The 27751-nt window shown below is 43.1% G+C and overlaps 2 protein-coding genes across 2 annotated transcripts in view; one reads left to right on the top strand and one right to left on the bottom strand.

Moving 5' to 3' along the window:
- Window positions 1-2728, top strand: part of MED17 (mediator complex subunit 17) — a 26223-nt gene extending 23495 nt beyond the window's left edge. Inside the window, exon 12 of the mRNA XM_032167171.2 lies at window positions 1279-2728. Within this exon, the coding sequence (XP_032023062.1) occupies window positions 1279-1490 (212 nt within the window). The 3' untranslated portion in view covers window positions 1491-2728. The remainder of the gene's footprint in view (window positions 1-1278) is intronic.
- A 5018-nt stretch (window positions 2729-7746) lies between these two features.
- VSTM5 (V-set and transmembrane domain containing 5) overlaps window positions 7747-27751 on the bottom strand; it is a 33183-nt gene continuing 13178 nt past the window's right edge. The window contains exons 2-4 of the mRNA XM_032168107.2: window positions 10785-11111; window positions 10531-10671; window positions 7747-10400 (exon numbers count right to left, since the gene is read on the bottom strand). Coding sequence (XP_032023998.1) covers window positions 10357-10400; window positions 10531-10671; window positions 10785-11111 — 512 coding nt within the window. The 3' untranslated portion in view covers window positions 7747-10356. The remainder of the gene's footprint in view (window positions 10401-10530; window positions 10672-10784; window positions 11112-27751) is intronic.

Raw genomic sequence — 27751 nt, forward strand, 5'->3', positions numbered from 1 at the left:
TAGTAGAGACGGGGTTTTGCCATGTTGGCCAGGCTGGTCTCAAACTCCTAACCTTAGATGATCTGCCTGCCTCAGCCTCCCAAAGTGCTGGGATTACAGGCGTAAGCCACTGCATCTGGCCGAGGAGAAGTATTTTATTAAGCATCTTCTTCGAGTGGGCACTTTAATAGGCACTTGCATGAGTATTACATAGCTGAAATTTACATTTGAAGCACTTACGGTTTTAGTGTGATCTTTGTTTGTAATATCTGCTCTGACTACTTTAAAAATACAGTCATGTGTTGCATAACGACAGGGACAGGTTCTGAGAAATGTGTCGTTAGAGGATTTCATCGTATGATAATAGAGTGCACTTACACAGCCCTAGATGGTACAGCTTACTACATGCACATCTAGGCTTCATGGTATAGCCTGTTGCTCCTAGGCTACAAACCTGTACAGCATGTTACTGTACTGAATACTATAGGCAGTTGTAACGCAACAAAAGCAGTTGACTGAAATGTTATGCAGCTCATGACTGTATTTGAAAGAGTGGGTAGTTAGAAATGTTTCCCCACAGGATCACACCTTGTGAATCTGCAAGCTTGGTCATTGCTGGATCTTGATTGCTAGGAATTTCAAAATACCCTCTTCTTCTTTCCCAAATAATAGTTAAAACCTCATTAAAACCTGAAATTATTAATTCAGAATAATCTTTCCTTCATCCCTTTCAGTCCTGATTTTAAGTGGTTGAAGTTTCATTACATATTAGGCATGTATTAACAATTCATTGAATGATTACATTATCAAATGAATGTATTGAAAAAAAATAGGTAAATGTACTCACGCCTGTAATCCCAGCACTTTGGGAGGCTGAGGTGGGAGGATTGCTTGAGCCCAGGAATTTGAGACCAGCCCTGGCAACATAGTGAGACCTTGTCTTTAACCACCTCCCTAAAAAAGCTTTCTATGTTTTTCAGTGCTGCATGTGGAAACAAACAAACAAAAAGATGATTTCCTGAAATTATAGAGGACATTTGACGTTCCTAGGTCAAAACTCATCTTGCTTAATCTTTGTGGTACAAATAATAATTCGTGAATATTTATACCATCCTCTTACATAAAAGTTAGAATTTTTTTTTCTTGCATATTGAAACTGAAAAAGCACTTTTTAGCAAGAATATTTAAGTTGGTAGACAAAGTTTTTGTATTCACAGTAGAATGAAGTTGTGGGATTTATCCTTGTTATTTCTAGTTTGGTAAACTAGAGTGTATTGATATTTTGGTTTTTCTCCACAGTTCGTAATGGACCTGAAAGTGGCAGCAAGATTATGGTTCAATTTCCTCGTAACCAATGTAAAGACCTTCCAAAAAGTGATGTTTTACAAGATAACAAATGGAGTCATCTTCGTGGGCCATTCAAAGAAGTTCAGTGGAATAAAATGGAAGGTCGAAACTTTGTTTATAAAATGGAGCTGCTTATGTCTGCACTTAGCCCTTGTCTACTATGATTTTTCCCAGATGTTTCCTAAAGAAGTTTCCAGAAACTTTGACTTGAAATGTTTGCAGATTAACTATAAGCACAAAGAAGAGATAACTTCCAAAAGAGTGCTGTTTTTAAAAATAATAATTAGGAAATGTTTATTTAGCACTTTGAAACTTTTCACTTTATAAATGACAAGTGCTTTGAAAGCAGAAGTTTATGTACAGTTGTATATACAGTATGACAAGATGTAAAATAATACGTTTTTCATGCAGTTTAAAATATTACTAACTTAAGGGTTTCTATTTGCTTTTTAAAATATTCCTTCTTTGATGTTGACGTCAAATAAAGTGTGTGGTTTTAAAAAATCTCCAAATACTTTTTCCCCCCAAATACTTCCTAAACTTTTTTTTTTTTTTTTTTTTTTTTTTTGAGATGGTATCTCACTCTGTAGCCCAGTCTGGAGTGCAGTGGTGTGATCATGGCTCACTGCAGTCTTCACCTCCCAGGCTTAGGTGATCCTTCTGTCTCAGCCTTCCTAGTAGCTGGGACCACCGGCATGCACTACCACGCCTGGCTAATTTTCGTATTTTTTATAAAGACAGGGTTTTTCCATGTTGCCCAGGCTGGTTTCGAACTCGGCTCAAGTGATCTACCTGCCTCTGCCCCCCAAAGTGCTAGGATTACAGGCGTGAGCCACCATGCCCAGCCTACTCTCTAAACTCTTGAAAACCTCTTCTTCCAGTTGTCTCCTTTAAGCTTTCCTGAGTATAAGCCACATAGGTAATTTAAGAGCATCCTCAGAAAGGACAGCTGAAGGCATAGGAGGCAGATTATCTCTTTAGGGCGTCCTCAAGTTTTTTTGGTCTGTTCTCCCACTTGAATTACCTCACCAGTTGAGACACCTAGTGCATGGCTCATGCCCAGCCTTCCACCTGGGATTCTCCAACCTCCACCCAGCAGCCCTGGATTGCTTTCTCCAATTAAGGCCTTTCCATTAGCTCTCTGCTTTTTCAAAGGGAAAAAGCTAATGGATTAGTGGATTATCTTTTCCAAGGAACAGGTTTGCACTTCTTGGAAATAGTGCCTAAAGTGTGTCCATTAATATGAGGATAGATTTAGGCTTTATAAGCCTTTCGGTACCACTGAAATTAATATCGTACAGGTGAGCTCTCCTTATAAGTAAGGCTTTCAATTTTTAAAACAGACATCCTGCTTTAACAGTTTGTAAGATGACTGTGCAGTAATAAAAGTCCTTTGTATTTCTCCACCGTGTTTTCATTAAAGAAAAAATGGAGCTTGTGGGCCACGATAGAACAACTTTGTGCTTTTTTCCCCTTCTGATCAAGATCTTGCATCTTTCTATCCATTGAAATTAAAATAATTGGTATGAATTTGCAGTTATTTAAAAATCTTGAGTGCTTCAAAAATTATTGTTGCCCGCAAAATTTGCCTTGGCCAATAGGCTAATCTGTACAATTCCACTCACATGAGGAGTCTTTTGTGTGATTTCGAAGGCTCAGGCTAGAAGAATGAGTCTGAGACTTTTGCTGAATGACCAGTTTTTGTTTATATAAACTTCTACTATTGCAGATTGAGACTTTGGTAAACTAATAAAAATGAATTCCTAAAATGAAATTTTGAAAAGATACAAAATAAAAGCCCCATTTATTTGATTATAACTTGATTAAATTGCATCAAATATTAGAATTTATAGACAGAGACTCACTCTGTTGCCCAGGCTGGAGTGCAGCGGCACTGTTTTTGCAGAGGTCACTGCAACCTCTGCCTCCTGGGTTCAAATGATTCTGATGCATCAGCCTCCCGAGTAACTGGGATTACAGGTGTGTGCCACCACGACTGTCTAATTTTTGTAATTTTGATAGAGACAGGGTTTTGCCATGTTGGCCAGGCTGGTCTTGAACTCCTGGCCTCAATTGATCCGCCCACCTCGGCCTCCCAAAGTGGTAGGATTACAGGCATGAGCCACAGCGCCCAGCCCCCCCCAAATGTAAACATTTCTGAATGCTTTATTTTTTATTTCTCTGCTTGTCATGAATCAGTAACAATTCACAGACCAGGACCACACCTTGAGTAGAATGGCTGAGAATACATGTGCAGATACTACCGTCTGTTCTTTTAAACCCCATCTGAGTAGAGTGGGATGATTGAAGACTTTACGTTCTTCATGTCTTACTTCTACTGTTTGGTTATGTCGCTGTAGTGAGTAGCCAGTACCGACTGAAAGAATTGTAGAAACTAAAGCAAATGTGTGGGAAAATGGTAGCTTAGTTGCTGTGGTAGCAATTCTTGTGCCTTGTGTTTATTTACATTTTCTAGTTTAATGTTTTAACCTGAATTTCCTGGAGTTTGAAGGATGTGCTATGGAAACTTGGGAGACGGTTTGAAGAAAACCAGTTAGCCCCTCAACAAGTATTAACAGGTTGGCAAGGAGCTGTGTTTGAATCTTGGCTCTACTACTGGCTTGCTGTATGAACTTGGCAAGGTTTCTCTGTGAACGTGTTTCCTTATATATAAACGAAGATAGAGATGCCTCCTCTACTAACCTCAGTGGTGATTGAGAAGTTTCAGTAAGGTTGGTAATAAATGTTAAATTCTAAAGTACTACGTAAATATAAAGTATTAAGCAAGTATGCTTCTAAGAGTCAAGCCAATTAGAAAAAATGGTCGAGACACCAGCTGTATTTATTAGGAGAAAGCATTTCAGAATGTCCTGTATTCATATTTGCGTGATGTGTTATATATGGTGAAGACATTGAGTGTTTTTCATCAGATTTATTTGCTGGAACACCATCAAATCAAAGGGATAACCTGATTATCTCATGTTGCTCAGGAATTGTAATTGGCCCTTAAATGCTGGGATTACAGGTATGAGCCACCACGCCTGGCCTCCTTAGGTATTGCTGATGAATAAAAACAGGGGCAACTAGATTATTTAGTAAGTTCACTTTGTTTAGTTGGAAAAAAATCCTTTCAGAACATGAGGTACCCAAGGAAAAAATATTTTTACAGACAGAACTACCTGGACAAGCACTAGCCTGTAACATCAAAGGAATTTAACCTACCTATGTGTGTGAGATGGAGCAGGGACCCCTTCTTAAAGGCCTGTGGGTGCCCTGAGCCTGAAAATAAAGGAAAATCTTGAATTCCTTCGAGGGAATTTCCAGGGTAGTCCTGAGACATAAATAAGCAACTTGATAAGCAAGAAGGTAATTGTAGTTTAAAACAATTGCCCAGGAAGTTAAGAGTCCAGATGCTTGGTTCCCTATAGAAACTAAAGATAACATCTTAAAATATGTCCCTGAGTTGTTTTCAGAATCTCAGATCCCCACCAAGTGGATTTGCTGGCATGTAGACCTCAGATAAGCAAGGACAACTAGGACTGCCGTTCTTTGTTCTGAATTTCTTCCCGAGGGGCCTGGAGGAGGTCATGCCTGTGAGCTGGAGCTAACATTCTTTTCTGTTGACCCAAATTTTAGACAAAGCTTGTCCTTATCCAATTGCAAATCAGAAAATCTCTGAATCCACCTATGATTTGTTGGCCCCTGCTTCAATGTCCCACCTTTTACATCAAACCAATATATAGCCTCCATGTATTGATTTATGACTTTGCCTGTAACCTCTGCTTCTCCACCTTTGTGGGTTTTTTGGGGTTTTCTTGATTTTGTTTTTTGAGACAGGGTCTTGCTCTGTTACCCAAGCTAGAGTGCAGTAGTGCAATCAGCTGCTCATTGCATCCTCAACCTCCTGGGTTCAAGTAATCCTCCTGCCTCAGCCTCTTGAGTAGCTGGGACTACAGGTATACACCAACACATCTGTCTAATTTTTACAAATGTTTATAGAGTCAGGGTCTCACTGTGTTGGCCAGGCTGGTCTCAAACCAGCTCAAGGGATACTCTCACCTTGGCCTCCCAAAGTGCTAGGATTACAGGTGTGAACTATTGTACCCAGCCTTGCCTCTCCACCTTTAAAACCCTTACCTGTAAGCCATTGAGGAGTTGGAGTTCTTGCTTGGTGCCCTACAATAAATGCCTCACTTCCTCTTGCTGCAGTCCCAAAGTCAGTGCTTGGCTTTGCTGTGCCAGATGAGCAGACCCCAGTTTGGTCTGATAATGTGTACTTTATAAAACCAAATCTAACACTAAAACTTTAGATTTATTTTACATTATCAATACCCTTTCTTCCACCAATACTCAATCTCCGATAAATTTTATGTAAAAAACCCACCGAAATCGTGGAACATTGAATTCCCTAAAAGACTAAGAGATTCACAGGAGGTGGAGTTGAATGCATTACTTAACAGGAGGAAACCATCTTGGTTGAAGGAACTAGCCTGATACATAGAAAGTTTGCATAAGATGATTTTTGTATATATCATTTGAAATAAAAAGTAATTTTTCAGTGAACAAACAATTACAGTGTATTAAAAAAAAACCCAGCCGGCACAGTGGCTCATGCCTGTAATCCCAGCACTTTGGGAGGCTGAGGCAGGCTGATTACCTGAGGTCAGGAGTTTGAGGCAGGCTGATTACCTGAGGTCAGGAGTTCGAGACTGGCCTGACCAACACGGTGAAACTCTGTCTTTACTAAAATATAAAAATTAGCCAGGCATGGTGGTGCACACCTGTAATCCCAGCTACTTGGGAGGCTGAGGCAGGAGAATCGCTTGAACCTGGGAGGCGGAGGTTGCAGTGAGCTGAGATGGTGCCACTGCACTCCAGCCTTAGTGACAAGAGCAAAACTCTGTAAAACAAAAAACAATTAATAGTGTATTCATACTATAGACTGCATTGTGCAGGCAAGAAGAACGAAGTTTTGGTATAGGTAGACATGAAATAATTCCCGACACATTAAGGAAAAACTGGTGAGTTGTAGGGTAATGTATGTGATAGAATCCCATTTGACTAGAAAGAAAATAGGATAAATATGTATATTTGGCATATATATACACAGATATATTCATATATGATAAGCAAGTCTAGAAGGATACACACCAAATTTGACTATTGTTTCCTCTGGATTGAGGGAAGGAGAGAGATTTTTGCTTTATTTAGTTTTTGTTAATTAACTCTAGCCAAAGATACTTTTACTTTAATATATATAGACTTTAGTGCCATTTGAATTTTAAAGAAGGATTTATCACCTCTGTAATTAAGCCAAACCAAAAGTACCCACTTAATTTTTAAAGGGCAGTGGAAATGTTCTCAAGAATTGGAAAAGCTGACAGCCAGGTTGGGTGGATTCAGGGGTTCAGAGAGATGCAAGCTCTGGCAACTCACACCATTAGTGGAAATTGAGTTGGGGATAGATGTGCTAACAGTGATCACAAGGATTTGCTCTGCTTTTAGTAAACTATGGATGTGTCTGATGCTTCCCTGGAAACTGGGCAGAAGAAACCTATGCTGGATATGTAAAAGGTGATGCTGGTGAGATGGTTTCCACTTCCCTCAGTATCCTCCCCAGTGTTGTCAAGGAGGCAGCACGTGAATCACGTCCCTGGGGATTCACTCTATCATATTTGGCTCCTTGGTCCTGGTTACATCTCCAGCATTCTATTCTGCCATCTCTTCTAAATCCCTTGTTACACTTACCCAGCTCTTCGGAATTGTAGGGTTTGTCTCTGCATTCTTGCCTGGGGCAAGATATCCTGATAACCTCTCTCACTGCCTTTGCTTCTCACCTTTGTGAGGTATTGCTTCAAATCAGAGTAAGCATGAAGTGCTCTCAGGTATTTACCATCTTATGTGGCCTTCAGAGGACATGAGCTCTCCTTGCATACCCGGAACACCATGAAATGAGAAAGTACAATATATACCTTTTGGGGTTCTAAGATCATAACCACTGAAAGGACATTCTGTTGACAAAGCATGTGTGTTCTGTAGGGCATCTTATCCACTGCTGAACAAGTGGTACAATTGTCACATCCTACTTTTGGCCCATTCCAGAAGCAGGAAGAACACTATTGAATTACAGTTAATATTCTGAAAGCATAAATTTCAAATTGGTCTTCTGGCTACAATTGGGGGGAGAATGGTGGTGCTGATAAGGTGTAGTTTTTCTGAATTGCTAAATAATGTTTACTGTTAGAACCAGTGTAATTAGTTCATTGTCGCTTAAAATATGTGCCAGACCTGACTGCGATTAAGGGTTTTGTTTATGCTCAGCCTGACAGGACACAGCACCCAGAGCCTCTTGATTTCTTGGCAGGAGCAGGCACACACACAAAGGACCAGGGCTTTTTTTTTTTGAGACGGAGTCTTGCTCTGTCGCCCAGGCTGGAGTGCAGTGGCGTGATCTCGGCTCACTGCAACCTCCGCCTCCCGGGTTCACGCCATTCTCCTGCCTCAGCCTCTCCGAGTAGCTGGGACTACAGGTGCCCGCCACCACGCCCGGCTAATTTTTTTTTGTATTTTTGGTAGAGACGGGGTTTCACCGTGGTCTCGATCTCCTGACCTCGTGATCCGCCCGCCTCGGCCTCCCAAAGTGCTGGGATTACAAGCGTGAGCCACCGCGCCCGGCTGGACCAGGGCTTTATTTTCAGGTTTTATTTCATTCATTCTTTAAAACACTTTTTTTTTCACAGTTTGAAACATAATTTATAGCTTAACATTTGCACTAGCTAATCTCTATGATTTTTATTTTTCTGAAAAACAAAAACTTCAAGCTCTGCATTTTAAACCTTTCCACAGGAATGTTCAGGATGGCAGAGCTTTAAAAATTCAAAAGAAACCCTTTTTTCAAAGAAATGGAAAGCCAAGGAAAGAAGCTTTTTAAAAAAATATATATATATTGTAACTTTCCACACTACTGATGTGAATAAACTGTTATGAGATTTTGGGGGGGGAAGGCAATTTAATTGACATCTGCCATGGAGGCCTCTTAGTGGATGTTCTTTTCCAACTCCCCTTTGATTATGAAGATTGCCAGCCCTGACTTCGGACAAGCGGAAGAGCAGAGTTCTGAAAGGCAGGTAGTGTGGAAGAGGATATGCTGGCCCCAGCAGCTACCCAACTCCTACTTCTTTCCTGCTGGTGGCCTCTCTGTGTGAAAGAAATCAGCAGATTATCCTTGAGCCCCTTGGATACTCCTCACCTCGTTTCTTCACAGCACTGGAAACTGTCCTGGCCCAGGGCCTGGTTCCTCCGACTGCTGCATGGGGAAAGGGCACAGTGTGTGAGTTTACACATGTGTCTACAGGAGGCGCCTTGAGGGTATCTTCTACCTGTCAGGTGCTAGAGCTACACATCCGTTGTGTAGACCAACTGCTGTCACCTTTTGAATCAAGCAGTGCCTTGGGAGTCCTGCTCTGGATACTGAGAGTTCCTGTCTGAATATTCTGAGATATCCCTTCCCAAAACTCTGGATTCAATATTGAGGGAAAGGGCTGTAACTTATCTAAGCAACTCCTCTGCCACATAGGAAGTAGAGAAGATATGGACATTGGAGGCCTGAAAGGAGGGAGAAGAGAAAGGAATGTTCTAGCACTTCTTAACCTTTGCATGGGTGAATTTGCAGCTGAGGACTAGGAACACATCATCATCGGATGGTACCTTTGGTCTGTAGCTGTGAATATTGGAGAGATAAGAGAATGGAAAATAAATCCATGCCTGCTTTTAGAGCTTGTCAAATGGAAGTTGGGATGGAGAAACTTACAGGTGAACATGGTGACCAACAACTTAAGGGAATAATGACCAAGGCCAGCTGTGGTCCAGTCCCCAATCTCACCTGGAGCCCCAAGACCTCAGAGGATTTTATCAATTTCTAATACTCAGATAGAATAGCATTTTCCAGTATAGCTTTCCAGATCCTTGAAGAAGCCTCATGCTTTTCGTAAGTTGCTCAGAGAACTCTGTGCATACTGTGGGCTTCTCTTGATACCCTGACTGTGAGGTAGGCAAGGGCCAAGCGTTCCTCAGCCCAGGTAGGAGAGGGCAAGGGCCTGACTTGAGACATGAAGTGTTAGTGACTGAGGGGGACAGATCCAAAGCCCGAGATGACTGATTTTCCAGCTGCATCACCCACTGAGCAAGCTCAGCTTTCACACAGGTGGCATCCAGTGCGTCAGGAGGCCAGGTGCTGCCCATAGTGGAGATGAGCTGTTGTTTTACTTACAATGGCCTAAGTTTGAGCCATGGGAGGGAAAATCCAATTAACATTGGAGTGAGGGAGGAAGAGAAAGATAATTTTCTCTCTATTCCTTGTATCCAAAGATGGCCTCTCAGGAGTCCATTGAGCTCCTCTCCCATAAAACTCCCAGCCACTGGGCCTCACTAATGAGCAACTCATTGCAGCACAACAGCACCAACCCCCACCCCCAGTCTCTTTCCACCTCTGCTCTGAGGCAGCAGATTGTCTAAAAGCCTCAGGTTTTCTCACAATAGCTCCCACAGTAGTGCTTGCTTGTGGGATACCAGATAGGGGGCTGGTAGGCACAGCAGTTGCAGAGCAGACAGGAGCACAGAAAGCATGTTCTAATGCTGGCTGCACATCCATCTGGAAATCCTCTGGCCTCTGATACAGGGACTCTGACAACAGGCCATCCTGCATGCCAGAGCGAGTGTTGTGAGCAAGCAGCCAATGCCTGCACTCACCCATTGGTTATGGGTCAGCATGGCCCTGATGTTGCAGCCAAGCGAAGCTCCTGGTTCAAAGCCTCAATCACTCTTCTCCTTGAACTTAGCGCGAGTCGTAAAACTAGCTTTGTCCCATCCACAGTCCTCAACTCCATGCAGTCAATGTTGTTAATCTCCCACTGTCCTGTTAGGAGCAGGCTGCAATGGGACCACACACAATGAGAATAATAACTGTGCTTGCTCTTTTTGTTGGAGAATGGTTTCGTCTTGAGGTAGGAATGCAGTCAGGCCCAGCCTTGGCTAACACTCAACATCTTCCAGCTCAATCTCCTCAGTTGTGCTTTCTGTAAAGCAAAGACAAGTCAGTGAGTTGGAAATCAAGCCACATCGTGCTTTCTTGGTGAGAACAAGATAACACATGCCATCTCTGGCCTCAAAACCACTCATGGATTATCATAAGTCCCAGGGGGTTACCTTTGAGTTTGTGTCCTCTCTTCCTCTGAAATTTATACGCACACTTATTACAAACCCACATGAGGCTGATTAATACTGCGGCCACAGCAGCGAGAAAAGCAAGGATGACAGCGACAAAGTGCAGGTCTTCATAGAGGATCTCTATGGAGTGAGGGTGAGGGGAGGGGGAAGACAACATTTCTTTAAATATCGTGAAATTGGCCTCCCACACGCTCACAGTTCAGAGGGGTGCCCGGGGCCCGGGGATGTCTTACCAGAGACGTGCAACACAATGGTGCCAAACTGGCTGCTCCCCAGGCGCTCCGTCACGGTGATGACATAGTAGCCGGAATCCCTCACTCCCACACTGAAGAGCTGGATGGAGCCATTGTCAAAGGTGCAGACTCTGTCCTTGTGGCTTTGGGAGATGTTGGCCTGGGTCCCTGGTTTCCACTCCACGATCTTCTGCGTTCCCCAGTTGGACGAATATGTCCATTCGATGGTGGGCACTCCATGACAGGAGTACTCAACTGAGAGCAGGATGTCTTCTTTGACGGTGGCATTGATGGTGGCCTGAGGAATGTACAGGGACACGCCCTGACCTGCAGGATGATATGCTGGATGTTGGGCACATATATATGGCTTTATACTGAAGTGAACTTATATAATTTGTTAATCTATTTCACAAATATTTATTGTCTGCCTATTATATGCCAAGAACTGTTCTAGGTTCTGGTGCTTAAGCGATAATGCTGAACAAGACGCAAGGCTCCCTGGAGATAGAGAGCTCTCTACACACAGAGCAACCTTTTTCCGTTTTGAAGACTCTATTTAGAATGCTCCCTTTTACTTCAACCTGAAATCTGACACCTTTGTAGCAAGATGGACTACAGAGGTTCTCTCCCAGTATATGGGAGCCCTTCTGATGCCCAAGGACTGTTCTCATGACTTTCTGGATCACTCCTTCTCACTCAAGCCCTCAGTGTGTGACATAGTTATTCTTTAACACAGAACAAAGTGCAGAGTTTAAGACGACTGGAATAAAGAAGAAAACAGAGGTCAAATTCCAGGCCAGACCTTGGAGGGTGGGAATCATGTTTTCTTTATCCCTATGGTCCCTGAACCCAGTACAATGCCTGGCAAATAGTGGTTGGTCAATAAATGTTTGCTGAGTAAATGAATAAGTGAATGACCAAATATTTACAGCAACAAGAACATGAGCCTTTTCCTAATAGGAATGTTGATGCTTGGGTGGTTTGAAAAATTAGGTACATCTAAAAGCTAACATACATATAGGGAAGAGAACTATATTTAAGACTTTCTGTGCCAGTTACTATGTTATCTACTTTATAATTATCTTTTGTTTTATTTTATTTATTTTTTGAGATGGGGTCTTGCTGTCTCCCAGGCTGGAGTGCAATGGCTCGATCTCGGTTCACTGCAACCTCCACCTCCTGGGTTGAAGAGATTCTCCTGCCTCAGCCTCCCAAGTAGCTGGGATTACAGGCGCCCGCCACCACACCTGGCTAATTTTTTGTATTTTTAGTAGAAATGGGGTTTCACTATGTTAGCCAGGCTGGTCTCAAACTCCCGACCTCATCATCTGCCTGCCTCGGCCTCCCCAAAGTGCTGGGATTACAGGATGAGCCACTGCGCCCAGCCATCTCCTTTATTTTTTACATAGGCACACCAACATGCCCACATAATGGAAGAGGAGGGATTTCAGCACAGCTCTGATTCTAATCCTCGATCCCTACTTTGTTTTCTGTTTTGTTTTGTTTTTGAGACAGTCTTGCTCTGTCGCCCAGGCTGGAGTGCTGAGTCATGATCTCGGCTCACTCAACCTCTGCCTCCTGGGTTCCAGTGATTCTTGTGTCTCAGCTACCTGAGCTGGGATTACAGGCATGTGCCACCATCCCAGGCTAAATTTTTTTTTGCATTAATAGTTTTAGTAGAAATGGGGTTTTGTCATGTTGGCCAGGCTGGTCTTGAACTCCTGGCCTCAAGTGATCTGCCTTCTCAGCCTCCCAAAATGTTGGGATTACAGGCATGAGCCACCATGCCCAGCCCGTATCTCTACTTTGTGGCTATCTATCAATCATGTATCTACGTTTCCTGATTTTTCTGACCTCAAATATGAGCAGTTGCACTAGTGATTACTGCTGTAAGATTTAGAGAACTATATTTAGAACTAACAACTTCTGTGCATTTCATGTACATTCTGTTAACTATGTTGGTCAAGCTTACTAACAGGTTAATATCCTAGGAGACTACCAGCCCTTTTCACACCCTCATGGAACTTTGCTTTGAGCATTTCGGTTACTTTGGCCCAAGAAACTGCAAAACTAAAAAATAAATAAAAATAACAACTCCAAGTTTCTCAGATGCTGATACAACTGGAAACTGGCTGACCAGTTCTTGCTGGTTTTTGTATTTCTCTGGACCAGAGAAACCTCTTTTTCCTTTTTTTTCTTCTTTTTTTTTTTTTTGGTAGAGAGGTAGAGATGAGGTCTTTCTGTGTTGCTAGGACTGGTCTTGGACTCCTGGCCTCAACCTCCCAGAATGTTGGGATTACAAGTGTGAGCCACTGTGTCCGGCCTAGAAAAGCTTCTTTAAAAATTTTTTTTAAATTTAATTGACAAATAACAATTGTATACATTCAAGGTATACAGCCTGATGATATATCTCTATGTTGTGTAATGATGATCACAATTAAATTAATATATCCATCACCACTCACGTTGAACATTCAGTCCCCAGAATTTGTTCATCTTATAACTCAAAGTTGGAACCTTTTGATCTACATCTCCCTCTTCCCCACTGGCCCCAGCCTCTGGCAACAACAGTTCTAATCTATTTCTATGAGTTCAATTTTTTTAGATTCCACATATAAGTGAGATCACACAGTATTTGTCTTCCTATGTCTGGCTTATTTCCTTTAGCAGCTTAGCATAATGTCTTTCAGGTTCATCCATGTTGTCACAAACGGCAGGATTTTCTTCTTCATATGGCTGAATAATATTCACATATATATTTATTTATGTATTCATCTGTCGATGGACACTTAGGTAGTTTCCATGTCTTGGCTATTGAGAATATGGTGCAGTGAACAAGAGCATGCAGATATCTCTTTGATACATTGATTTCAATTGTTTTTGATATATACCCGGTAGGATTGGTGGATTTCATGGCACTTTTCTTTTTTCTTTTTTTTTTTTTTTGAGACAGAGTCTCACTGTGTCACCCAGGCTGGAGTGCAATGGCGCAATCTCGGCTCACTGCAACCTCTGCCTCCCAGGTTCAAGTGATTCTCCTGTCTCAGCCTCCCAAGTAGCTGGGATTACAGGCGCTCGCCACCATGCCTGGCTAATTTTTGTCTTTTTAGTAGAGATGGGGTTTCACCATGTTGGTCAGGCTGGCCTCAAACTCCCGACATCAGGTGATCCACCTGCCTCGGTCTCCCAAAGTACTGGGATTACAGACATGAGCCACCATGCCCAGCTGGTACTTCTATTTTTAATTTTTTTTGAGGAATCTCCATACTTTTTTCATAATAGCTATATCAATTTACATTCCCACTGACATTGTGCAAGGGTTCCCTTTCTCCATATCTTGACCAACATTTGTCATCTTGTCTTTTTGATAATAGCCAGCCTAACAGGAGTTAGGTGATATCTCATTGTGGTTTTGATTTGCACTTCCCCGATTAGTTCAGCACCTATTTATGTACGTGTTGGCCATTTATATTATTTTCTTTGGAGAAATCACTATTCAGGTCCTTGTGCCCATCTTTAAATCATTTGTTTCTTTTTTGTTGTTTGTTTTTTGCTATTGAGTTGTATGAGTTCCATGTATATGGAAAACTTTCCAGGTTTGCAATTATTTTCCTGAATTCTATAGATTGCCTTTCCATTTTGTTGATTGTTTCCTTTGCTGTACAGAAGGTTTTTAGTTTGATGTTGTCCCACTTACTCATTTTTGGTTTTGTTGCTTGTGTTTTGGGTGTCATCCAAAAAGTTATTGCCAAGACCAATGTCAAGAAGTTTTTCCGCTATTTTCCCTTCTAGGAGTTTTATGGTTTCAGGTCTTACACTTAAATATCTAATCCATTTCAAGTTAATTTTTGTGAATAATGTAAGATAAGGGTTCAATTTCACTCTTTTACATGTGAATATTCAGTTTTGCCAACACCTTTATGAAGAGACTCCTTTCTTCATTGTGTATTCTTGGCACTTTAGTCAAATATTAGTTGACCATATATAAGTGCCTTTGTTTCTGGGCTATTTTGTTTCATTGATCTATGTGCCTGTTTTTACGCCAGTGCCATACCATTTCAATTTACTATAGCTTTGTAATTTACTTTGAAATCAGGCGACATGATGCCTTCAGCTTTGTTCTTCTTTCTCAAGATTGCTTTGGCTATTCAGGATCTTTTGTGCTTCTATATGAATTTGATGTTTTTTTTTGAGACAGGGTCTCCCTCTGCCACCTAGGCTGGAGTGCAGTGGCACAATCATGGCTCCCTGTATCCTTGACCTCCCTGGGGTTAAGGTGATCCTCCCACCTCAGCCTCCCAAGTAGCTGGGACTATAGGTGTGCACCACCACATCCAGGTAACTTTTGTATTTTTTGTAGACACAGGTTTTCACCATGTTGTGCAAGCTGGTCTCAAGCTCTTGGGCTCAAGTGATCCACCTGCCTCAGCCTCCCAAAGTGCTAGGATTACAGGCGTGAGCCACTGCATCTGGCCTACTTTTTTGATTTCTGTGAAGAATGCTGTTGAAATTGTGATACGGATTGCATTGACACTGCAGATCGCTTTGGGTAATATGGACGTTTTAACGATATTAATTCTTCCCATCCATGAACATAGGGTATCTTTCCATTTATTTGTGTCTTCAGTTTCCTTTGTTACTGTCTTATAGTTTTCAGTGTATAGGCTTCTCGTCTTCTTTGTAAATTTATTCCTAAATATTTTATTATTGTTGATTTTATTGTAAATAGGACAGTTTTTTTTCTTCGTTTTCTTTCCTTTTTGTTGTTGTTGTTGTTGTTGTTGTTGTTGTTATTGTTGAGATATGGTCTCGCTTTGTCACCCAGGCTGCAGTGCAGTGGTGCAGTCTTGGCTCACTGCAGCCTTGACCACCTGGTCAAGGTCAGAAATAAATGAAATAGAGACTAGAAAAATAATAGAAAAGATGTACAAAACTAAGAGTTGATTTTTTTAAAAAAAGAAATAAGGGCCAGGCTTAGTGGCTCACGTCTGTAATCCCAGCACTTCGAGAGGCCAGTGCGGGAGAGGATCATTTGAGGCCAGGAGTTCAAGACCAGCCTGGGTATAATTTAGTGAAACCCTATCTCTACAGGAAGCAAAAAATTAGCCAGGTGTGGTGGTGCACACCTGTAGTTCTAGCTACTTGGAAGGCTGAAGCAGGCGGATCACCTGAGCCCAGGAGTTCCAGGCTGCAGTGAGTGATGATCATGCCATTGCACTCCAGCCTGGGCAACAGAGCCAGATCCTGTCTCTGAAAAAATTAAAAATAAATAAAAATTCAAAAACAAATAAAATTGACAAACATTTAGTTTTCTGACCTGATCTTTATTATTTATTTTCTTCTGCTCTTCTTTTCCTATTAGTATTCTAATACTTCCTTGAAGTGTAAAGTTAGGTTGATTATTTGACATCTTTTTCCTTTTTTCTTTTTTTTTGAGATGGAGTCTCACTCTGTTGCCCAGGCTGGAGTGCAATGGCACGATCTCAGCTCACTGCAAGCTCCGCCTCCCGGGTTCATGCCATTCTCCTGCCTCAGCCACCTGAGTAGCTGGGACTACAGGCGCCCGCCACAACGCCTGGCTAATTTTTTGTGTGTTTTTAGTAGAGACGGGGTTTTACCGTGTTAGCCAGGATGGTCTCGATCTCCTGACCTTGTGATCCGCCTGCCTCAGCCTCCCAAAGCTCTGGGATTACAGGAGTGAGCCACCGCGCCCGGCCCGACATCTTTTTTCTTAACATAAGAATTTATAGTTATAAACTTTCCCCTTAAAACTGCTTTTGCTGCACCCTATAAGTTATGGTATACTATAATTCCATTTTTGTTTGTTTCAAGATTTTTTTCTTTGATACATTGGTTCTTTAGGAGTCTGTTGTTTAATTTCTATGTATGTGAGAATTTTCCAATTTTACTCCTACTGTTGATTTCTAGTTTCATATTACTGTGGTCAGCAAAGACATTTGATATAATTTAAATCTTCTTGAATTTGTTAAGACTTGAGAAAAACCTCCTCTTAATTAGACAGACTAACCGGGCGTTTAACTAGGTGTTAGGAACAAAGCGGTTTCTCCTTCCATCAATCTATCACATATAATTAGGAATAAATAATCTATAACAGGCCGGGCGCGGTGGCTCATGCCTGTAATCCCAGCACTTTGGGAGGCCGAAGCGGGCGGATCACCTGAGTTCAGGAGTTCAAGACCAGCCTGACCAACATAGAGAAACTCCATCTCTACTAAAAATACAAAATTAGCCAGGCGTGGTGGCGCATGCCTGTAATCCCAGCTACTCGGGAGGCTGAGGCAGGAGAATCGCATGAACCCAGGAGGCGGACATTGCAGTGAGCCGAGATCGTGCCACTGCACTCCAGCCTGGCAACAAGAGCAAAACTCCATCTCATAATAATAATAATAATCTATAACAAAGATGAAAAATTAACAGTTTCATGGTTTTAAAGCAAACTGCTTGTCAGTTATTTAAAAAGTTGAATTAATGAGTAACCACCTCTGCATCTCATGCTAAAATTAATCTAGAGTGAGTCCAGAGAAACTTAGTGGCTGGGCCAATATTCAGGCCTGGTTCAAGTGCTCTATTCAATGAGGTTGGTTCAGTACATCAGCTTTCACTTATAAAATGGATGGGCTGGTCTGAAGGTAATGAGTTATCTCAACTGATTGTTCACAGTCAGTTACAGATGAAACCCCTTATTCTGCTCTTTCTCCCCTTCTCACTACTGCTCTTGAGTAGTCTTTAAAAAAAAAAAAAAAAAAGGACGGCAGGCAGCCATTAACAAGTATGAGCTTTGTATGGGCAAGGAAAGACGTCTGTGATGTTACTAAGTTAAAAAAATAAACATAAAACAGCATACCTAATGTGATCTCATTTATATTTGTGCAAATATGTGCTAGTATGTACATATTATGTATGGAAAAATGAAAAAGTGTTGGAGTAATATATGCTAAACTGTTAATAGGAATTGCCCCTCAGAGATCAAATGGCAGGAGAATTTTATTTTCCATGTAAGCCATTTATATAATTTTGAATTTTTCAGTTATTTATTAATACTTTTTAAAAATGTACTTTAAAAAGTCTTTTTAAGTTCTCCTGATTAGACTATGCAATCTTGGCCAGCAAAATTTAAAGTTTAAAAGTTTACCTTTGCATCTTCACTTGAATTATTTGTGAAAAGCAGAGCGGAACTACATTTCTAGGCATTTCCAAGATAGATGGGGATGCCTCTCTTAAAGAACAAGTCACAGAGCAGAAGATTTTAGCAGGACAGAAGTCACTGAAACCTGAACCAAAGGGCTTCCCAATTTCCTGGAGATGGTGAGACCCTCTGGTAACTAATCAGAAAGCTGTCAAGAGGAAATAGTAAAAGTACTAGGAAGCTGAAACCACCTACCGAGCAATGGGCTAGAATATAACACCCAGAAGGGTTACTTACTACTTTTCTTACAAATAAATTACAAAGGTTGTACTTTTCGGTTTTTTTAAAATTGATTATTCAGAAGGGGGATATATTTCTTGAAATCACAACAAAGGTCAATACTGTTGAGATGACAATTACATCTGTTGAGATGACAAGAATATCAACTAATGATAGGACAGGTATCTTGCCAACATAGTCTCTGCATTTAAGGAGTTATAGGGATACATCTTAATTACTCATTTTCACCTCATTTATCTGGAAAACAACATATTCAGCAAATGTGATTGTCAGATGCAGCTGAGAACTAGAAACTAAGCATCATTGTCATCCTTATCAAGGCTTTAGTTAAGCAGCTAGCATATAGGTCTCACAGCCTAAGGTTCAGGAGTCCTAATTCAGAAAACAAGTGGCAGGGAAGTGTAGTGGAGACACCTGATGTGGGCAGGACACACCCAGGCTCTACCCTGAGACCTCCTCCTCGCTGGGAGATCTGGAGAAAGTCCTTAATTATGAGAGCCTCAGCTCTTCTGCGAGGATGAGGGTCGATGACACATGTAAGGCCCAGCAACAGGCCGGGCAATGACACAGAACTTTGTGTTCATCCAGGAGCCGCAGCCCCCACCATTTACCCTTCTCTGATCAGGTCTCTGTCACCTGCCTCAGGGTGACTGACCAACTGCCCCAGTTTGTCCAGGACTGAGGGATTTCCCAGGATGTGGCAGTTTCACGGCTAAAATCAGGACCGTCATGGGCAAACCAACAGAGTTGATTACTCGTGGTGGCTCACGCCTGTAATCCCGGCATTTTGGGAGGCCGAGGCAGGCAGATCACCTGAGGTCAGGAGTTTGAGAACAGCCTGGCCAACATGATGAATCCCTGTCTCTACTGAAAATACAAAAAATTAGCCAGGCGTGGTGGCTGGTACCTGTAATCCCAGCTACTTGGGAGGCTGAGGCACAAGAATCACTTGAACCTGGGAGGCACAGGTTGGCAGTGAGCTGAGATAGCAACACTGCATTCCAGCCTGGGCAACAGAGTGAGACTCAGTCTCAATAAAGAAGAAAAACAGAAATATTGAAGAGCAGAGAGAAAACTCCAAGATATACCACTGTGTATTTCTGAGGTGTTCAAAGGGGCTCAGTAGGGGAGCTGTGGAGGCAGCCAGCCCTGACAGACTGAGGGAGAAGGAAAGCCAGTCTTCCCTAATGCTCTGGCTCCCTAATGCTTCTCCAGGGGTCAGCATCCCATGCACCCCCATTTCAGTTGGGACCTCACTCCTGTCCCTGAGCTCACCACTGCACTTGCCACAGCTTCCTCAACAGCTGGGGACAGGCTCATTGGGTGCTGGCCTGCAGTTCCCTGAGGTTAGGTAATTTGCCCAATGTCACAGTAAGTGGCTGAGCAGAGATTCAAAACCTGAGTACTTTTCACTGTCCTAGTAATGAGCCAGGAAAGTTTGCAGGAGGCGGGGAAGGGAAAAGACACTCATTTAAGGTGGGGCATAAATAACAAGCTTTTAAAAGTGTGGGAAAGGGAGGAAGCCCAATCTCAGCTGAGAGAAAAGTAGGACGACCCAGGAAGGCAGGAGAGATCCAAGACTCCTCAGATTTGGGACTTGGTGATTAAGAAGTGCAGGGTGGCCATGGGATAAGGAAGCTGACAGAGTGTGGGGCAGGGTGGGGGCAGGGCAGAGGCAGAACAGGACCCAGGAGGGTGTTCAAATAGGGCCATGACATGATCTGAACTGGGCTTCTGGAAGGACAATCTGGCAGAATTCATAATCTTACCATTTACATACATCACATGTACTGCCCTGGGCCCCCAACAGGTGCTTGTTCTTTGGGAGAAACTAAAGCTGGAGCCTAAACAGCTGGGAACAGCTAGTGGTGCCCTGCATCCCCTGGCCACCCTGTGCCAGCCTCTGAGAGAAGGAGTAGTAAGAAGTGGGCATGCGTAGGGCAGGTCTGCCCAAGACCACGAGATCTTTGCAGAGAGAATTGTCCTGTTCATCTCAGAACGCCCAGTGCCCAGGACAGAGCCTGACACTTTGTAGATACTCAAAATATACTTGCATGAATGAACAAATGGTGACATGTGTGCCCTGCCTGTCAAACTGTTGCCAACCGGGAGAGAGCAGGAAAGGAGTATCTCCGCTGAGCTGAGGGTTACTGGATCTAGCTGGGGAAGGTGCTAGAGGGACCCCTTTCCCAGCCCCAAGTCTGCTGAGAGTCAAACAGCTAGCAGGAGTAGCAGCACAGGTTTGTTGTTTGGTTGGTTCTTTTTTATTTGTTTGTTTGAGATAAGGTCTCACCGCTGAAGCTGGAGTGCAGTGGATGGGATCTTGGCTCACTGCAACCTCTGCTTCCTGGGCTTAAGCTATCCTCTAGCCTCAGCTCCCGAGTAACTGGGACCACAGGCATATTGGCCAGGCCCGGCTATTTTTTTATTTTTATTTTTTTTGTAGAGATGGGGTTTCGCCATGTTGCCCAAGCTGGTCTTGAACTCCTGAGCTCAAAGCAATCCACCCACCCCAGCTTCCCAAAGTGCTGAGATTACAGGTGTGTGCCATCACGCCTGGTAGTTTTTTGTTTTTTGTTTTGAGACACAGTCTTGCTCTGTTGCCCAGGCTAGAATACGGTGGCGCAATCATGGCTCACAGCAGCCTCCACCTCCTGAGTTCAAGCAATCCTCCCACCTCAGCCTCCCTAGTAGCTGGGACAAAAGGTGTGCACTAGAGACAGTGTTTCACCATGGTGTTCAGGCTGGTCTCAAACTCCTGGGCTGAAGCGAACCTCCCATCTCAACCTCCGCAAGTGCTGGGATTACAGGCGGCACAGTTTTAAGCCACAACTAAAATATCCATGTTGCTGTCCAACTCATGCCATTCTTGAAACACCTGCCTGCCAGTAATTTGGGAAACACAGCTTTGTGTATGAGGTCAATACAGCATCCCCAAGTGATAGCTTTCCTGTTTAGTGGTGAAGAACAGTGCTGATGGCTGCCCTGGGCACACAGTTCACAGGTACCCATACCTCCTGTGAGCTCAGGTGGTAATTCCCCCTCTCAGTGCCTGATTGCTCAGAAACCAAAGCTCAGCTCATCTTGGAGAGGGCTCCCCATGATCTTTCTGTTTAATGGCCTTGGGAAGTCACCCAGATGTCAGCCAAACCCAAACAATGTAAACAGATGCAGGTTTAGGTGGAGGCTACCAGGCTGTTCCCCTTCATCAGGTTTCAGAATTTGTACCCAAACCAGGAAAATCACTCGAAAATGGCAACAGTCACCATTCCTGTCAGTTAACACCCGTTAGATATCAGATGTTATACACCATTATCACAGCCCAGTGAAACCAATGCTGGGAAAGTTGACTGACCTGGCCATTATCAGACTGGCAAAGATGAAGAAGTTTGATAACATTATGTTGTCAGGAGTGCATGGAAGTTACTCTCAAACATTACTGTGGTGATTGTAAATGGGTGGAACCTGATTGGAGGGCATATGATGCAATCTGTAAAAATACTTAAATAGCACATACCTTTTGACCCAGAAATTCCACTTCTAATAATTTATCCTACAGATAAGATGGGCACATAGATGCAGAGATATGTGTGTCAGTGTTGTCATGAAGCACAGTATAGTCAATTGTAGCAGCAAAAGACTGGAGATGCACCTGTGTGTTCACTGGTAAGGAACCAGTTAAATAAAATACCAGTATTCATGTTTTGGGATATTACAAAAATGTTCAAAAGAATGAGGCAAATCTATATGTGTTGACGTTAGATGATCTCAAAAATAATGAAAAAAGTAGAGGGAAGAACAGTGTATAGAGAATGATTCCACTTGAATAAAGTAATTATATGTGTATACACACACACTCACACATACACAGATAGACAAACAGTTATCCATATAAATGCATAGAACATCTCTAAGTTATTCTAAAAACCAGGAGCTGTGGTTGTCTTTGGGAAGGAGAATGAGTGTCTGGAATGGGAGAAGACTTTACATTTCACTCTATACTCTTTGGAACAATAGTAACATTTTAGCAAGTTTGTGAATTACTTAAAAAATAAATACACTGTGACTGTAAAAATACAAATACTGCATGCCAAGATTGAGTCTGAGCCTTAGAATCTTCACATTTGAAAATGTTTTTCACATATACACAATGGACAACCCCATGAGCATTACCTCAGTTTATGAAAGCAGGCAGGAGACTTGGACTAAGGCACTATGCTTTTCCCTTCCCGGGCACTTGCTTATTTGATCACTACTTTACAGATGAGAAAACTGAGGGTCAGAGATGTAAGTGTCCAAGTCTTTGCTAAGTAAAAATTCAGAGCTGAGACTGGAACCCAAGTCTCTTTTCATGGTCCCACAGCTGCCCCTAATAAGATAAGGCACTTGAGTATAGAGGTGGAGTTTAACATTTCTTTAATGTTTCCCAAAATAGCACACGGCTCAGTGCTGGCGAAGACTTGGGAGACAGATATGACAAAAAGCAAAAGTCTAGACCTGGGCTGTCCAATATGGTAGCTGCTAGCCACATGTAGCTGTTGAGTACTTGAAACTGACTAGTCCACACTGAGATGTACTCTAAGTAAAATGCACACCAGAATTTGAAGACTTAGTACTTAGTATGTTATACAGAATATAAAACATCTAATTAATAACTTGTTTTCCAGGCCGGGCGCGGTGGCTCACGCTTGTAATCCCAGCACTTTGGGAGGCTGAGGCGGGCGGATCACGAGGTCAGTAGATCGAGACCACGGTGAAACCCTGTCTCTACTAAAAATACAAAAAAATTAGCCGGGCGTGGTGGCGGGCGCCTGTAGTCCCAGCTACTTGGAGAGGCTGAGGCAGGAGAATGGCGTGAACCCGGGAGGCGGAGCTTGCAGTGAGCCGAGATTGCGCCACTGCACTCCAGCCTGGGCGACAGAGCGAGACTCCGTCTCAAAAAAAAAAAAAATAACTTGTTTTCCATTGATTACATATTGAGATGATAATGTTTCTGGATATATCAGGTTAAACCAAATATATATTCAAAGTCAATTTTACATGTTTCTTTCTATATTTTTAATATGGCCACTAGAACATTTAAAATTACATACATGGCTGGGCATGGTGGCTCATGCCTGTGATCCCAGCACTTTGGGAGGCCGAGGCGGGTGGATCGCCTGAGCCTAGGAGTTCAAGACCAGCCTAGACAACATGGCGAAACCCCATCTCTGCAAAAAATACAAAAATTAGCTGGGCATGGTGGCACGCACCTGTGGTCCTAGCTACTTGGGTGGCTGAGGGTGGGAGGATAGCTTCAGCTCAGGAGGCAGAGGTTGCAGTGAGCTGCATTTCAGTCTGGGTGACACAGTAAGACCCTGTCTCAAAAATAAAATAGTATTACATATGTGGCTTGCATGTGAGCCTTGCATTATATTTCTATTGGAAAATGTTGGTATAAACGATCACTTCTCCAACTCTTGCCAAGAAAACAAAACTTGTTCCCTTGAGATTGTTCCACACTCTCCCCTCTCAACAATGTGAGCTCTCTGTCCCCAGTCCTTTCTCTTCATTGTTTAAACATGTTGGCACCTTTTACTGCAAGTTACAGCATCATCCTGTGTCCCTGCAGCATACCCGTGGACAGCCCATCAGTGATCTCATCTACAGGAACATCCTCCCTCTAGTCAACCTCAACCTCCACACCTTCTCTCCTTGTTTACTGTTCAATTCCTCCCCTTGGCCTCATCAGTCCTTCCACTCTGACTCCCTCTACTTTTCCCAATCCATCCTCCTCACTTCCCTCCCTACCCAGCCTCAGTTCCATCGCCCATCAGGATCTAAGCACTCCTGTCAATCTTTTCAACACCAGTACTTTCTGCCTTTTCATCATATCTACTTGGTAAGGCCCTAGTCCTCGGAGTAACAATGTTCTACTCTTTCTCTGCCTGTACATGAGTAGCCAACCCTGCAGGAGAATGTCACCTGGCAGACACTCTTCAGCACAACAAAGCACACTGTTTCTAGGATAGACTCAAGGTCACCAAACTCAACAGGGCCCCATCCTGCCAGACAATCTACTACATAAATTGACACTTCCTTTTCCCACAGTTACTGTACAGGCTCCCTCCTCTTCCTGGGATGCTGCTGACACTTCCTTCTGATTTGGCGATAGCTCTGGCCCACCACACTCACCAGCTGTTTTTCCCATCTCTCTGGTAGCTGCTTCTCAGTATCTTTTGAGGGCTCATCCTCTTTGCTATGGTTTAAATGTCTGTCCCTGCAGAACTCATGTTGAAACTTAAGCCCCTGGCCATGTGTGGTGGCTCATGCCTGTAATCCCAGTACTTTGGGAGGTTGGGGCAGATGGATTGTTTGAGGCCGGGAATTCGAGACTAACTTGGCCAACATGGCAAAACTCCGGGTCTACAAAAAAATACAAAAATTAGCCGGATGTGATGATGTGCACCTGTAGTCCCAGCTACTTGGGAGGCTGAGGCAGGAGAATTGCTTGAAGCCAGGAGGTAGAGGTTGCAGTGAGCTGAGATCGCGCCACTGGGTGACAGAGCAAGACTCTGTCTTAAAAATAAATTTAAAAATAAAAATAAGAAATTTAATCCTTAGTGTAATAGTATAAAGAGGTGGGGCTTTTAAGAGGTGATTGGGTCATGAAGGCTTTGCCTTCATGAATGAATGAACCCATTCATGGATTAATAGATTAGTGAGTTAATAGATTAGTGGGTTATCATGAGAGTGGGTCTGTTATAAAAGCCTCCTCACCACATGATGGCCTCTGCTGACTCAGGACTGTATAGAGAGGTCTCACCAGCAAAAAGGTCCTCACCAGATGTGGCCTTCAATCTTGGACTTCCCATCTTCTAGAACTGTAAGAAATAAATTCTTGCCGGGCGCGGTGGCTCACGCTTGTAATCCCAGCACTTTGGGAGGCTGAGGCGGGTGGATCACGAGGTCAGGAGATCGAGACCACAGTGAAACCCCGTCTCTACTAAAAATACAAAAAAAAATTAGCCGGGCGTAGTGGCGGGCGCCTGTAGTCCCAGCTACTCGGAGAGGCTGAGGCAGGAGAATGGCGTGAACCCGGGAGGCGGAGCTTGCAGTGAGCCGAGATTGCGCCACTGCACTCCAGCCTGGGCGACAGAGCGAGACTCCGACTCAAAAAAAAAAAAAATAAATAAAATAAATAAATAAATAAATAAATAAATTCTTATGGCCAGGTGCAGGGGCTCATGCTTGTAATCCCAGCACTTTTGAAGGCTAAGGCAGGAGGACTGCTTGAGGCCAGGAGTTCGAGAGCAGCCTGGGCAGAAAAACAAGAACATATCTCTTAAAAAAAAAAAAAAAAATTAGCCAGGTGTGGTGGTGTACACCTGTAGTCGCAGCTACTCAGGAGACTGAGGGGGGAAGATCACTTGAGTCCAAGAGTTTCAGGCTTCAGTGAGCTACGATTGCATCACAGCTCTGAAGTCTGGGCAACAGAACAAAATCCTGTCTCTAAAAAAATTTTAAAAAAAATTAAAAAGAAATTTCTTTATAAACTATGCAGTCTTTGGTATTTAGTTATAGCAACCAAAAATAGGCTAAGATACTCTGATCTGCCATTAAATCACAGAATTCCTTGAACTTGATCCTAGGCCCTGTCCTTTATTCCCTCCCTAGGTAATCCCATCTATGCATGCAGCTCTGAGTCCAGTTACTTCCAAATTCACATCATCAACACAACTGCACCTTTGAGTATCAGACTCATTAATCCAACTGTCTGCTTTACCTCTGCACCTGACAGTTGACAGGTACTTCAAAATCTACATCTTCAAAGATAAATTAAATGCACACAGAATTGAGTCTACAGCCATGACATCTGGAAAGATACGGAAGAACTTGGTAACACCTATTGGCTCCAGGGAGTAAGGAGGAGGAACTCGGTGGCTGGAGGACAAGACAGGGAGGCTTTTACAGATACATATTTTGAATTTTGGACTGTGTGCAAATACTACCTATTCAAACATAAGCAAAAACTAAAGAAGCAAATTAATTTTAAAATAAAATAATAAATGTATAATCCCGTCTCCCAAATTTGGTTGTCTGGTGTCCCCAACCTCAGTGAAAGGCTCTCCTAGCCAGTCAGCTCCACAGGACACCATCCTGACACCTTCTCCTTCCTCATCCACTACATCCCATCTGTCACAAGGTCCTGTCAATTTTACCTCCAACATGTAACTTGAATCTGATTTGTGTGCTCTTTCTTCTACCATCACCCTAGTCCAAGCCACCAATTCATGAATGGTGGCAATGGTCTTTCAATGTGCCTCACTATGCCTGCTTAATCCCCGCTAACTTACTGTCTACACAGCATCCTGAATGATATTTTCAAAACTTCATTGTATTTTGTCACCCTCCTGTTTAAAACCCTTGTCTGGCTCTCCATTGCTCTAGGAATGAAGTCAAACCCCTTCAAAGGCTTGACTGGCCAGGTGTCGTTTGGCTCCTGCCCATCACTTAGGCCTCAGCATCCTCAGCATGCCCTCATATCCTGAGCTCCAGGCACACTGCCCTTTCTTCAGCCCCTTGGATTCATCTCGTTCTCTCACACTGCAGGGACTTAGCATAGGCTACTCCCCCTGCCTGCTCCCTCCCTTGTTTGCCTGTTAACCTTTATTCATCCTTCAGATCTCAATCATCACCTCTTCTGGGAAGTCTATCCCAACTCCAGGCTAGGTCAGGTCTCTTCTTGTATGTTTTCATAGCACTTTTCCATCATAGTAACTATTACAGTTTGTAAGTATACACTTGTGTGGGTATTTGACATCTGTTCTCCCTTTAGACTGTAAGTTCCATGAGGGCAGGAGTTGCCTATTTGGTTCCCTGTTGCAGCCCCAGAACTCTGCAGAGTGCCTGGAACATGGATGAGAATTTCTGCTCAGTGAATCCCCTTATAGTGTTGTACATCTGATCTGGGGGTGTGGGGTACAGAACCCAGAACTATGCCAAGCTGAGCACAGGATCAGAACTTTGGACTCCACAGCCAGTTCTTGTGTGACCCTTGGGACCCAATTTGCCTCCTTCTTTTTGTCTGGAAAAAAAAAAAAATACATATACACACACACAAACACACACACGCACATATATTTTGAGATGGAGTCTTGCTCTGTTGCCCAGGCTGGAGTGTAGTGTCACGATCTCGGCTCACTGCAACCTCCACCTCCCGGGTTCAAGCGATTCTCCTGCCTCAGCCTCCTGAGTAGCTGGGATTACAGATGTGTGCCACCACACCTGGCTAATTTCTGTATTTTTAGTGGAGCTAGGGTTTCACCATGTTGGCCAGGCTGGTCTCGAACTCCTGACCTCGGGTGATCTGCCCACCTTGGTCTCCCAAAGTGCTGGGATTATAGGTGTGAGCCACCTTGCCCAGCCTGAAATATATTTTTGATCCTTCTGTGTAAACATCCCTGTATCTCACACATGCATGTGCATGCACCCATGCTTCTACGTATGCCCTCATGCACACAGAGCCCAGTTTCTGAGT

The sequence above is a fragment of the Hylobates moloch genome, unplaced genomic scaffold, assembly GCF_009828535.3.
Source record: "Hylobates moloch isolate HMO894 unplaced genomic scaffold, HMol_V3 SCAFFOLD_11, whole genome shotgun sequence".
NCBI lineage: Eukaryota > Metazoa > Chordata > Mammalia > Primates > Hylobatidae > Hylobates > Hylobates moloch.